Source organism: Sapajus apella, unplaced genomic scaffold (genome assembly GCF_009761245.1).
Source record: "Sapajus apella isolate SASKATOON/1434 unplaced genomic scaffold, GSC_monkey_1.0 scaffold55, whole genome shotgun sequence".
Taxonomy (NCBI): Eukaryota; Metazoa; Chordata; class Mammalia; order Primates; family Cebidae; genus Sapajus; species Sapajus apella.
Genome location: NW_022436995.1, coordinates 6,749,907 through 6,765,412, shown reverse-complemented (window position 1 = coordinate 6,765,412; position 15,506 = coordinate 6,749,907). Strand labels below are relative to the sequence as shown.

Below are 15,506 nucleotides of genomic sequence, written 5' to 3'. Positions count from 1 at the left end.
TGTTCTCTATCTTGACAGAGTTGGGGGCTATACATGTATATGCATTTGCCAAAAATCAGCAAATGTACATTTAATGTATGTATACTTCATTGTATAGAAACTTCATCTCAAGAGAAAAAAACTAAAGTATTAATCTATGCATATAATGATGCATATAGAAATATTTATGGAAAAGTCTACTGATGTCAGCAATTTACTTTCAAATGCATCAAAAAATAATTTGGAGTGATGGCTGGAAAGAGGGATGAAGAGACGGAGAAATAAGTTATAAATCAGGAATACTAATGCTAATGGTAGAATCCAGGTGGTAGATAACAAGATGTTTAGAATATAATTCTTTTAACTTTGTTATATGCTTTAAATATGTCATACTAAATGCTGGAAAAAGTGATTACAATACAAAAGTTATGTCAACATTTTAAACACTATAACATTTAAGTTTATAATCAGAATATTCTGTGCCTATTTTTAGAAGAATAAAAATATAAGTTATATTTTAAGGGAAATGTAGCAAAGTAGCTTCAGAGAAAAATGGTCTGTGTAGTTTGGTCCCCAAAGCACTGAGGTTGGAATGATTACACTGGAGCATTTCTTTAACTGGTTCATATCTAGGGTACATAATAATTGAAATGAAAATTTTGAACACCACTAAACAAAAACGCAAAGTGACAGAAGCATAGAAGAAAGAAAACTTTTTAAAGTACTTCCTGCATACCTGGTTGTACATGTATCTCAACATGAAGTCCATCAGAAATGATTTTCCTTTTCTAAATGCTCCAGCAACAGATACAGCAACAACCTCCTTGTCTCTGACAGCCTCCGAGAGAAGGATCCGATTTAGTGCAGTTTCATCTAACTCAAAGGAATGGTCATCTCTGACAATGAGAACTTGGACTGGTCCTGCCTTTTTCACTGGCTCCTCCTCTTCTGAGCTCCATTCATATGTCTTTTCCGAAAATCCACCTGTTGAATAGAGCAGTGACTGGTTCAGCTAATCATCTCAAAGCGCCAATAAATGTATATGTACCTCTCAACTCTCAAATATCTGACAAAGGAGCATACTGGAATTAGAAATGCTCATTTTATGCTGGGTGCAGTGGCTCATGCCTACAATCCTAGCACCTTGGAAGGCTAAGGTGGGAGGATCACTTGAACCCAGCAGTTGGGAGCACCCTGGGCAACACAGTGAGATCCTGTTTATACAAAAAAATTTAAAAATTCGCCAGGTGTGCTAGTGAGTGCCTGTGGTCCCAGCTCTCAGGAGGCAAGAATGGGAAGCTCACTTGAGCCCAGGAGGTCAAGGCTACCGTGAGATATTATTGTGCCACTGCACTCCAGCCTGAGCAACAGAGGGAGATCCTGTCTCTGGAAAAAAAAAAAAGACAGAGAGAGAGAGAAAGAAAATAAATGTTTGTTTTAATGACATATTTTAATGTTCTTCACACTATATCCCAGAAGGACTTACAGTTGTTCTTTCTGGTCATATGGCTGAATCAAAAAAATTTTTCAAGAAAGCTCTAAGTCAGTGCAGATGTCTCTGTGTGCTGAGTCAGAAAGAAAATCAAAGCAATGCACTCTACTTTTGGAGCAGAGGAAAAACATGGGTTTAGTTCACACTTTCTCCATCCCCTAGAAATAGCTTATTTACATAAAGGATACTTGCAATACTTCTTAAAGCTGAACATACATAGGAAGAAATATATAGAAGGGGTCAGAATCACAGATTCTCAGGCATGTTATTGGTATTAGTACAGATGAGGAAAGTAAAGCCAAAGATGTGACTGACCTTGCCCAAGAAATGGAAATGGAATTTAAAAGGAAGGAAATGGTAGATTTCCTCATATAGGAATTCTATAACTTTCACGTGTTATTTATTTAATCCTTGTAATGTTCCAGTAAGGTAGTTATTATTATCTGTATTTTTGACACATGAGAAAATTAAGAATCTAATTAAATTTCCTAAGAGCACAACTATTAGAAAGTGACAGATCACAGGTCCAAGATCTCATGGACAGTAACTGCCACGCTGGGATTAGATTGCAAGAGTCAAAACTTTCATCCCAGATCTTTCTACTGCTATAAAAAAAATTCTGCCTCATTGGTAGCAATCAAGTGACTTTTGGACAATACATACATGAGCTCATTTGCTCTGCGTCAGTCATAAGAACAGAAAGTCAATATATATACCAGTTAATTCCTCAGATAGATATATGACCTAGCCTCAAAGAAACCCTCAATAATTGCTATGGACTGAATGTCTATGTCTCTCTCCCAAATTCATATGTAGAAACCCTAATCCCCAACGTGACAAAGGCCTCCTTTGGGAAGCCTTAGATTAGGGTTAGATTAGGTCATGAAGGTCTCCCATAATAGAGTTAGTGCCCTTATAAGTCAATCAAGGAACCAGAGCCTCTTGTCTCTGAATTATGAGGATACATGAAGAAAGCAGTCTATGAACCAGGAGGAAGACCCTTACAAAAAACCCAGGCCTGCCGGGTGCGGTGGCTCACGCCTGTAATCCCAGCACTTTGGGAGGCCGAGGCGGGAGGATCACGAGGTCAAGAGATCGAGACCATCCTGGTCAATGTGGTGAAACCCCGTCTCTACTAAAAATACAAAAAATTAGCTGGGCATGGTGGTGCGTGCCTGTAATCCCAGCTACTCAGGAGGCTGAGGCAGGAGAACTGCCTGAACCCGGGAGGCGGAGGTTGCGGTGAGCCGAGATCGCGCCATTGCACTCCAGCCTGGGGAAACAAGAGCGAAACTCCGTCTCAAAAAAAAAAAACAAAAACCCAGGCCTGCTGACACTCTGATCTCACCCAGCTGCCAGAACTGTGAGAAATAAATATTTGTTGTTTAAGCCACCCAGTCTATGATTTTCTGTTACCCAAAGTGACTAAGACAACAATACTAATTTTGAAACAAACTGGACTCTTAAAAAATCTTTTATCTAAATTTTTGAAAATATCTTTAGGTAGATATTCTTCATGATGTCTATTTGATATGAAGTTTTATAACTAGATAAAAGCAAGGCTATCATATCTCTTAGCATAATTTTAAATGAGTCTTCAGATCACATTGACATATGTATATATGTCACACTGATAACTTTATTGCTGTTCATCTATAAAATAATGCTATTGAAATACTGAAAATCTAATAGGTAATTTTGGTTTTGCATGAGTAGAGATAAACATACACCTCTACTTTTTGAACAGTCATACAAAGCATTAGAGACAATAGATCATTGCCTATAGCCAAGAATCAGAGTTGTTCTCTCTGCAAAGTTAAGAAAAGGTGACTTTTTATCTGAAAGATAATAGATTCTATATTAGCATATCACAGGTGCCAGAATCAGAGAGCCTTTGTTTAAACCCCAGTTTTACAATTTACAATATAAAGTTGTGGAAATTATTTAGCCACCCAATGGCTCACTATGCTCCATTTTAAAAAGATTAACAATGGTACCTATATCAGAAAGCCTTTGTAAAGACTAAACAAGGTAGTTTTTGTGAAATAAAGATTGAAGAATCTGACAAATAGTACATGTTTAATAGTGACTGTTATTAATACTATTATCTATTCATTTTTGATTACAGTCCTACCTACCATCTAATTTCAGCCTCAGTACAAAGGCCCTTTTTGAGAATAGCAAATACATGTTTTATTTGATGATGCTCCTTGCCGACGATTTAATTATGATCTGAGCATACAAATGTGAATCTCGGATGCTAGCTAGACATAATATTTTGGATAGAGAAAAACCTTTGGGGCAGAAAACGAGATCATAACTTTCTATAGACTGAAATAATTGTTTGTAACAAACTACACATATGCAAAAGGTACTTGAGAATGCACATAGAAATGGAATTTCTGGGTTGTAAGTTTTTCAAATATTAAACTTTAAAGCATGAAGCAGAATTGTCTTTTTCTAAGTGGCTATATAAATGTTTCACTTCCACCAGCAATTTAACATCCTATTGATCCATATCCTTTCTAACACTTGGTTTTATCTGACTTCATTTTTGTCAACTGCAGAGGTATAAAATGGTATCTCGCTGTGGTCTTGATATACATTTCTCTAATTGCTGATAAGGTAAGTATCTCCTTTTATCCATTTTTCTATTAGTTAGTTTGTCTTTTTCTTACTGATTTGTGGTTCTTTATGTATTTTTGAATGCTAGTCCTTTGTTATATGCACAGCAAAAGTCTTCTAGTTTCTAAGAGCTCGCCTTTTCATTTTCCTTAAGCTATATTTGATGAAAAGGCATTCTTAACTTTATGTAATAGATTGTATTAATATTTTCTTTATGGTTAACATTTCATATGCCATGTTTAAGAAATGATTCCCTAAACAAGATCTGAAAGATAGTCACACATTTTCTTCTAAGTTTATTTGTTTTTTGTTTTTTGAGACAGGGTCTCACTCTCTTACCCAAGCTGGAGTGCAGTGGTATGATATCAGCTCACTGCAACCTCCACCTCCCGAACTTAATTGATCCTCCCACCTCAACCTCCCAAGTAGCTGGGACTATAAGCATGTGCCACCACCAAGTCCTGCTAATTTCTGTATTTTTTGTAGAGATGGGATCTTGCCATGTTGCTCAGGCCAGTCTCAAACTCCTGGACTCAAGTGATCCACCTGTCTTGGCCTCCCAAGGTGCAGGCATGAGCCACCGTGCCCAGCCCTTTGTAAGTTTTAAAGTTTGCTTTTGATATTTAAGTTCGTAGTCCATCAGAAGTTGTTATCTGTAGGGTAGAAGATAGCCAATTTTTTAAAATATGAGAAACAAATTTTTTCAGAGCTCTATCAAAGCCCCTTCTTTCATCAAGTGGTCTGCCATGAGATCTTTGTCACAAGTAAAAATTTTTATACACACACACAAACACACACACACACACACACACACGCTCATTTCTGAGCTCTTGATTCTGATCCATTCATCAATTTGTTTATATCGGTATCAATATTACACAATCCTAATCAAAATAGCTTTATAAAATGTTATTGACTATAGTATGGCAAATACCTCTTATCCTTCTAAATATTATTAGTCTTGGCTTTTTAACCCTTTCCATAAAAATATTAAAATCAATCTGTTAGTTGAACTCTTTTTTAAAGTTACCTCAAATTTATAGATCAATTTGAAAGGAATCAATACCTTGATGGTATTAAGTCTTCCAATGCATAAACATGATCTATCTTTCCATCTATTTTTGGTCTTTAATCCCCTTCAGTAATGTTTTTATAATTTGGGGGAGTAGGAAGAGGTTTATTACATTGAGTCCCAGGTGCACTGTGGTTTTTGTTGCCAACTATGACTGGTTTATATGTTGTTGCTTTAATATATTTTCTAGTTGTTGTTTGGATAAAGAACTACAATTCGCTTTAATGTGTTGGCATATATTGAAGCATTTGCTAAACTTTATTATTTCTTGTAAAATTTATTAAAGACTTTTGGGTTTTTTAATGTAGAAACAGAAATACAATTTCCAAATAATGACCGTTTCCAACTTTTAAATCTTTATGTATGTCTTTTCTTTTTCTTAAATTATGAGATATTCAATGTAATGTTGAATCGAAGGGATGATAATAGGCATAAGTTTTTATTTCAGTAGGCATAAATTCCTGATTTTAAAGGGAGTGTCTCCAGTATTTTCCTATTTGGGGTTATTTTTGTTACAGTTTTGTTTGGCTTGGTTTGGTAGATACATTTTACTATATCAGATTAAGGAAACTCTATGTCTAGTTTACTAAGAGTTTCTAAAAATCACAAACAAATAATGGATTTTATCAAAGAATCTCTTCTGCATCTATTGAGGTGATCATAGAACTTTTCACTTATTTATACTGAAATATTAATATGTCTATGTAGCAAATAATATATATTGAATTTTTTATATAAACCAAATAGTCTCAGGGTATAGTATAATGTTGGATTCAGTTTGCTAAAATTTTGTTTAGGAATTCTGCATATATATTCTTAAGTGAGTTGTCTACGACTTTCCTTTCTTAGTTTGTCCGTGGTTGGTTTTATTATAAAAGTTATGCAGTTATGCAAGCTTTGTAAAATGAATTAGCAGCTGCGCATGGCAGCTCATGCCTGTAATCCCAACACTTTGGGAGGCCGAGGTGGGTGGATCACTTGAGGTCAGGAGTTTGAGACCAGCTGGCCAGCATGGTAAAACCCCATCTCTACTAAAAAAAAAATACAAAAATTATCTGGGCATGGTGGTGCATGCCTGTAGTCCCAGCTACTCAAGAGTTTGAGGCAGGAGAATCACTTGAACCCACAAGACAGAGGTTGCAGTGAGCCGAGATCACATCACTGCACTCCAGCCCAGGTGACAGAGTGAGACTTTGTCTTACAAAAAAAAAAAAAAAAAGAGTTTGTAATAAAAGATTGGAGTGAACAGTTCTTTGAAATTTTGATAGAACTCGCCTATAAAACTTTCTGGACCTGGTGTTTTCTTGGTGAGATTATTTTTAACTGTCACTTCAATTTCTTTAATAGTTATGATTGCTATTGTTATATGAGTACCAATAAAGCTTGATAGTTCTTCTTATACTTCTGGTTCATTCTATCTTTCTAGGAATTTTCTTTTCACTATCTTAAAATTCAGACAAAAATCAGTAAATATGCAGAAGATTTGAACAGCATCATTAGCCAGTCTTACCTATCTGACATCTAGTAATTACAGAACCACACATTCTTTTCAAGTTCATATAGAACATTTACTAAATAGCCTCTGTACTGGTTTATAAATCAGATCTCAATAAACTTCAAAGAATTAGGTTAATAAATAATATTTTATCTGATTATAAAGGAATTAAACTAGAAATCAGTAACAAGAAGATGTTAAGAAAATCTTTCAATGTTTGGAAATTAAGCAATAAATCTAAGTAACCTATGGAATAAAGAAGAAATTATAATGAAAATTAGAAAATATTGTGAACTAAATGACCTGATGAAAGTTCTGATCTATTTGTCAATTTGTCTATGACAACATCAATATTATACTATATTCACCAAAATTGCTTTATTATGTTTTAATGGAACAAGTTCTCTTATCTTCTAATTACCATCAGTCTTGGCTATTTTGACCCTTTTCATATAAATATTGAATCAATATGTTAGGGTGTAGTATCCTATTTATACTGAAATATTAAAAATATCACATAAAAACTTGCTTAGCGGAAACTTACACCTTGAAATGCAAAAAGTAGTAAGGATGTTTGAAAAAATCATAAACTAGTATCTATGTTAAGAAACAAAAACAATATCAAATTAGATTCAAAGACAAGAAAAGGTAAGAAATAATGGTCAGAAATAAATGAACTAGAAATCGGGATCAATGAGATTAATAATCTAAGACAGATCAAAGAAAATAAGAGAAAAAATCCACATATCACTCATATTAGATATAAACAGATATGTAACCATAGATCCTACAGATACAGGTATTTTAAAAATAATATGGGGATATTATGAATAATTTTATGACACTAAATTTGATAACTCTGATGAAATGCACAAACTAAAAGTATCACTTATTAAAAAACCACATAAGATGAATAAAAAATATAAATACTGTTATACCTGGAAAAAAATCAAATTCATAATTTAAAACCTTCAGCAAAAGAAACTCCAAGCTCAGCTTCCCTGGTGAACTCTTCTAAACATTTAGAAAACAACCAAGAGCAATCTTATACAAACTTCTAAGAAACAGAAAATAGGGAACCATTCTCAACTTATTTTATAATATCAGACTAACTCTGATACCAGGAACTGACAAGGACATTATAAAAAAGGAGAATCATAAGCCAGTATCTCTTATCGAGATAAACTCAAAAGCTCTAAACAAAATATAGCAAATCAAATCCAGACATAAATTTTTAAAATATCACATACACATGGTATCTATTATAGGAATTCAAGGTTAATTTAACAAAGACAATTAATGTAATTCACTACATTGCATAACAGACACAGACATATGATTATTTCAGTAGATGCATAAAAGTAGGTATGAAATGTAAAAGTCATTCCTGATTAAAGAAAAAAAGCAAAACCAAAAACCTCTCAGCAAAGTAGGAATAGAAGAAAAACGCCTTAATCTAATAAATGGTATCTACAAATATAGCTAATATTACACTTATTGTTAAAATACTGAAAGCTTTCTCCTGAAGTCACTGAAAACCCATGTTCAGAAACAAATGTGCACAAATATGTTTTATTCATATTTGCTAAAAACTGAACCATCCAAATATCCTTTAACTAGGGAATGGATAATATGCATAATGGAATGTTAATCAGCAATAAAAGGAATGAACCACTGATTCATTCCACAATACAGATGAATCGCACATGAATTACCCTAAATGGAGTAAGCCAGACCTAAATGGTAACAGAGCCTTTGTCAAGAGTTGGGTAGAGGGAAGACTTGACTCTAAAGTGATATAGAAAATTATCTGGGGTAATGGAACAGTTCTAAATATTGATTGTGGTAGTCATAACGTGACTGTATAAATTTATCACAAGTCACAGAGCAGTAGATTAAAAAGGTGAATTTTACTGTATATAGATTATACCTCAATTATATTTAGTGAGAAAAAATATTTACATAGCATTATAAAACCTGATAATCTAGTAATCGACCTAAGTGATGTGTTGGCAAATGTTTAACAACCAGCTTGTGGCAGTGGGTAGTTGGGGAAAAAGTCCTGATTCGTAATATTTGCCAATTTCTGTGATATAAATACTACCACCATGGCCCACTCCAATCTCACAAAGTGATGTACTGAATGTGGAGCCAGGAAGAGATGTACCCGATCCGCTCTCAAGAACTAGTAGGAGCTGGCTCCAACATACCACTGAAATCTAATGAAAGACATTTAAGACCTCCGCAGAAAAACAGAAAACATTACTGAAAGAGGGATATACAATTCTCAGATTAGAAAACGCTATATTGTAAATGTGTTGATGCTCCCCATTGATCGATAGATTGATTATAACCCAAAGCAAATTCTCAGCAATCTCTCTTATACAAATTAACAAGTTTAAAACTCTGTTGCATAAATTTTTATTATGCAAATTAATAGGCATGTATGGAAAGGCAAGAAGCCGAGAATAACAAATACAACTTTGAAAAGCAACAAAATTGGGGAACTTACACTTACAATAGATAACGAAAATCTGCAGTAATTAAGAGTGATGTTGTCACAAGGAGAAACAGACCCATAGAAAAGACTACAGACCCACATAGATACAATCATCTGATTTACAACAAAGGTGCCACTGCAATGAATGAGAAAAGGAGATCTTTTCAATAAATGATGCTAAATCAACTAAATATTCATATGTGGGGGAAATAAGCCATTACCCTCAGCTCTTACCATACACAAAAACCAGTTCCAAATAAATTATAGACCTATTTCTGGAGGAGGAAAAGTGGACAAAAGATACAAATAAGCAATTGACAAAACCCACAATATTAAATGACTCCACACATATAAAAAGATATTTACTGTCACACAAATAAAAGTGAAAAAATATACTGATAATTTTTTCACATATTGGATTTACAAAGATCAAAAGTGTAATAATTCTTTTCATGAGTTCAGATGTAAACTTGTACTCACAGATACTGCAGGTGGGAATTAAAATGGATACAGCATCTTTGGGCTGCAATTGGGCAAATAACTATGAAAAACACAAATATATGTATTCCTGACCCAGCAATGCTATTTCAAAGAATTCATTTGCAGATACACTCATACATATGCAAAATGCCAGAAGCTATATAAATTTCCATCAATGAGAGACTGATTAATAAATTATGGTTCATCCTCTTGGGAAATATAATTGAAAATGAGGAAATTCATTTGGAACAATTGCCCAATATATATCATAAGAAATAACTCAAGGTATAATACAGTGTGTAAAATATAGCTCTGAAAAAAAAAAGTGTGTGGGAGAGTGTGTTTGGCATGTTTAAGGAATAGCCAGGAGTATAGTATGCATGGAGCAGGCTGAAAAGGTTATGAGGGGCCAGGTCAGGAAGAAGAGTAAGAGCACAAATCTGAAAGGATTTGGAACAGAGTGGATATTATGGGTGAAAGAAATGGAAAAGACTCCAGTGGATGTTGGTATCCGATTATCCTTTCCTTCTCTACCTTTGTATACTAGGTGTGGGTTAGGTAGATAACTCTGGAACTTTATATGTTCAAAGCTCTTGAAGAGTTACACATGGAATTAATGAAGAGGAAGGAGACTGTCTTAAGTATGCCTTAAGTAGGCTGCAAAATAAAATAAATACCTGAGTTGTGATATTTGTTTATCACTCAGTATCAAATACTGAGATGCTTTATAGAAAGAAGTCTTATTCTGTCAATGTAATCAAAAATACCATAGTAAATATTCCTTCTTGGTATGGAGACTTTTAAAAATACAGAAATAATTTGTTATTAAATGAAAAAATAAATAATAGAATAGAATGACTTTGTGGAATATTTCTGAATATATAGTCGGTTTGTATGCCACTGAAAGTTAAGAAAGAAACCTATCATTAACATCAGCCCACGCATATAATTATAGTAATCAACATTTACATATAAAAGTATTTAGAAAAGCTACAATCTAAATGTCTATCAACTAATAAATGGACAGATAAAATGTGGTATATCCATAGAATAAAATATTATTCAACAATAAAAAGAAATGCAATACCAATACATTCATCCAATAGGATGAATCCTGAAAACACTGTTAAGAAGCCAGTAACAAGGGCCACATATTGTATAATTCTATTTACATAGAAATGTATAGAATTAGGCAAATTTATAGAAACAGAAAGTAGATTGGTGGTTACCCAGAGCTGAGGAGTAGGAAGGGCGTGGAGGGTGATGGCCAACAGGTATAAGGTTTCTTTTGAGAGCGAATGAAAATGCTCTAAAATTATAATAATTTTATAATTACATATACTAAATATACTCTGAATATACTAAAACCAGTTAATTGTACACTTTAAATGGGTGAATTGCATGGAATATAAATTAAATTTCAATAAAGCTGTTAAAAAACTATTTAGAAAAATTTCAGTTTCTGTAAAATAACAAAACTGAAAAACTAGAGTAAAAATATTTAGAGAGCAGAGACTGTCTTATTCAGCTTTGCAGTTCTTAAAAACTTAGAAGCCCACACACAGTAGATGCTCAATAAATATTTATTTACATAAATTTATTACAAATAACTGAAAAATATTGGACTGCAAGTATTGGACTCCAGTATTACTAAGAAAAATGTTATGCACTTGACTCATTATTCATAACTGAACATTATCTGCATAATAAATATCCTTGCTAATCTAAAATAGGCTGGGCATGGTAGCTCACATCTGTAATCCCAGAACTTTGAGAGGGTGAGGCAGGAGGATTGGTTGATCTCAGGAGTTTGAGACAAGCCTAGGCAACATAGCAAGGTGCCATCTCTACAAAAAAAAAATTAAAAGGAAATACAGTGAGACTAGCCTGGATTTATTCTAGAAATGCAAGATCACTTTAACATAAAAGATCTATTAATCTAACTAAGCATAATAACAAACTAGAAAAGGAAAACCATATAATTATTTGAAAGAATGCAGGAAAGGTACTTGTTAAAATTCAATATCCAGAGATGATTTTTAAAAACTAATAATTATGAATAAAGGAGAAATCTGATGAAGTCTTAATCTGATGAAGTGAGACTGGGAAGAGTTCTGGGAAGAACTCTGGAAACTACCGAAGACTTGAAGCTTCTCGGGATAAGCTTGGACAGTAAACTGCAGTTAATTTCAGTCAATTTTAGCTCTTAGCTCAGCAGCAGCTACATATCCCATATCTCCCAGTCCCATGGCAGGCAGCAATGAATGTGTTCCTGGAGCAGCTTGAATGCAGGTTGTGGGAGCCAGAGTGAGAATATGAACCCTGTCCTCCAAAATTTGGGGATCTATATTCTGATTGATAATTGCTGCTTTTGATTATGGAGGTGCAGACACAGGTGAGCTGTCCTTGTTGAATACCCCACCTCTCATTGTTGGAAGCCCCTCCCACTCTAGCTCAAGTGACTTCCAGGAGACTTAACAGGCAGGTTCCTTTATTTTTACCCCTTCATTGTTCTCTTTCCCACCTTTTGGAAACCAGACACTAAAGACTAGGACATTCAAAAGCAACTGCATACACAGGGGAAATTAGTTACTGCAAATGCCCAGGAAAGGCACAGGCTCAGAAAAGACCTGTGAAGACCTTAAGTTTACATCTCAGGCTGATCCTTGACATGGAGACAGCCTACAATTAAAATAGAAAGAAAAAAATAGCAAACCCTGGGAAAGAGGGAAATTCTGACTTCCAGAGTTACCATATTAGATTCAAATGTCCAGATTCCAACAAATCACAAAGTATATAAAAAAATAACAACGTATTGGCCATTTAAAGGAAAAAATAAAACAGACACTGTCCTAAAGACAACATGGCAGCCCTACTAGACAATTACTTAAAAGCACTGTCTTATAAATACTCAAAGAATCAGAAGAAGACATAGAAAAAGTCAGGAAAATGACATACAAACAAAATAGGAATTTCAATAAAAAGATAGGAAACCTAAAAATAAACCAAAAAGAAATTCCAGGCTGAGCAAGGTGGTTCATGCCTGTAATTCAAGCACTTTAGGAAGATGAAGTGGGAGGTCACTTGTGGCCAGGATTTTGAGGCTGTATTGAGCTCTGATTATACCACTATACTCCAGCCTAGGCAACAGAGTGATACCCTATCTTTAAAAGAAGAAAAAAAGAAGCTTAAAAATATAATAATCGAAATGAAAAATTCACTAGAGGGAGTCAAAGACAGATTTGAGCAGACAGAAGAAAAAAATCAGCAAATCTGAAGATCGGCCAACTGAAGTCATCGAAGAATAGAAAGAACAAAGATTGAAGAAAAGTGAATAGAGCTTAAGGGACCTGTGGGACACCATCAAATGACTCAACATATACATTGCAGTAGTTCCAGAAGAAGAAGAAGAAGAAAAGAGAAAGTGACAGAGAGATTATTTGCAGCATAATAGCTGAAAACTTCCCAAGTTTGATGAAAGATGAATATAAACATCTGAGAAGATCAACAAATTCCAAGTAGGATGAACTCAAAGAGATCCACATTGAGACACATTATAATCAGACTGTCAAAGGCCACAAAGAGAAAAAGTTGAAAACAATGAGAGAGAAGTGACACATCACATATAAGGATTATTAATAAGATTATCAACAAATTTCTTATCAGAAACTTTGGAAGCAAAAAGGAAGTGGGTAGACATAGTCTAAGTGCTGACAGAAAAAAAAAAAAACCACTGTCAACTAACAATCCTATATCCAGCAGCCCTATCCCTCAAAACGAGGAAGAAATGAAGACATCCCCAGATAAACAAAAGCTGGAGTTTGTCACCACTACAACTGCCTTGCAAGAAATGCTAAAGATAGTCAGTCTTGCATGTTGAAATGAAAGGACACTACACAGTAACTTGAAGCCATATGAAGAAATAAAAATCTCAGTAAATACATGGGTAATTATTAAAGCTAGTATTATTTTAACAATAGTTTGTAATTTCATCTTTGGTATTCCATATGGTTTAGGAGACTAACACTTTTGGCCCCCTCTTCTCCCCTCCCCCAAGGAAAAAAAAGAGACTAATTTTTTTTTTTTAAATTATAAATCTAAAAGCTAATAATTATTATAATTTTGGTCTGTAATTCCACATTTTGTTTTCTCTACAATTTAAGAAACTACTGTATTCTTTCATTTATTTATTTTTTGAGACAACGTCTTTCTCTGTTTCCCAGGATAGAGTGCAGCAGCATGATCATGGCTCAATGAGGCCTCAACTTCCTGGGTCCAAGTGATCTCCTACTTCAGCCTCCTGAGCAGCTGGGGATACAGGCATGCACCACCATGCCTGGCTAATTTTTGTATTTTGTGTGTGTGTGTGGAGACAGGGTTTTGCCATGTTGACCCAAATTCCTGGTCTTTAACTCCAGGGCTTGAGCAATCCTCCCACATTGTCCTCCCAAAGTGTGGATATATACAGGCATGAGCCACTATGCCTGGCTGAGAAACTAATGTATTTTAAAAAACAATTACTAGTTTGTGTTTTTTGGACCCATAATATGTATAATTTTATGATGCCAGTAACTGAAAGGGGTGAGGACAGACATGTAAAGGAGAAAAAATTTTGTATGTTATTAAAATCAAACTGGTATAAATTCAAATTACAGTATTACAACTTTAGAATGTTAAATGTAATCTCCATGGTAACCACAAAAAATAGATAGAAATGTACACAAAGGGAAATGATAAGGGAATTAAAACACTACACTATAAAAATCAACATGCAATAATGCAGGAAATGGGAGACATAAAAGCCATAAGACATAGAAAATAAATAGCAAAACAAACAAAAGATGTCACACCTTATCAGTAATTACTTTAAATGTAAACGGATATAAACCCTCCAATCAAAAAACAGAGATTGACAGAATGGATTTTAAAACATAATCCAACTATATGCGTCTATAAGAGCTTTCCTTTAGATCCAAAGACACAAGCAGATTGAAAGTGGTAGGGTAGAAAAAGATATTTCATGTAAATATAAACCAAAAGAGAGTAGCAATACTAATATCAGAAAAGATAGCCTTTAAAAACAAAAAAGTTAACAGAAAACAAAGGACTGGTTTTTTTAGAGACAACATTTTGCTATGTTTTCCAGGCTGGAGTACAGTGGCTAGTCACAGGCACAACCATAACACATTACAGCCTCAAACTCCTGGGCTCAAGCAATCCTCCTGTCTCAGCCTCTGGAATAGTTGGCACTAGAGGCGCATACCACCATCCTTGGCTAGGACATCCTATACTAATAAAAGTTTGAATACAGCATTTGAATATATAACAATGAAAAAAATCTATGTATCTAGAAACACTGTATCAAAACATATGAAGCAAAAGTTGACAGAATTGAAAGAAGAAACAGTTCTATCCTAGGAGTTGGGGAATTCAATATCCTACTCTCAATAATAAATAAAACAAAGAAACAAAAAGGAAATAAAGACATGCAAAGAAATAGAGAGCTTGAACAACACAATACACCAACAGACAAATACAGACACTCTAGCCAACAACATTAGAATACGTATTTTTGTCATGTGTACCTGGGACATTCTCTAGATTGACTATAAGGGAAGCCACAGATTAAGTCTCAATGCATTTTAAAAAGAGATATAATACTAAATATTTTCTTCAACCACAACAGGATGAAGTTGGAAAGCAGTAATAGAATGGAAAACTGGAAAATTCACAAATGTGTGGCAATTAAAGAACACATTCTTTTTTTTTTTTTTTTTTTTTTTTTTGAGACAGAGTCTCACTCTGTTGCCCAGGTTGGAGTGCAGTGGCGTGATCTTGGCTCACTGCAACCTCCGCCTCCCGA

At 34.3% G+C, this 15,506-nt stretch overlaps 1 protein-coding gene across 4 annotated transcripts in view; it reads right to left on the bottom strand.

The window, feature by feature from the left end:
• Window positions 1-15,506, bottom strand: part of ATL1 (atlastin GTPase 1) — a 98,731-nt gene that overhangs the window by 48,320 nt on the left and 34,905 nt on the right. For all 4 annotated transcript variants that reach the window (XM_032244557.1, XM_032244556.1, XM_032244558.1 and 1 more), the window contains one exon: window positions 716-963. In XM_032244557.1, coding sequence (XP_032100448.1) covers window positions 716-963 — 248 coding nt within the window. The remainder of the gene's footprint in view (window positions 1-715; window positions 964-15,506) is intronic.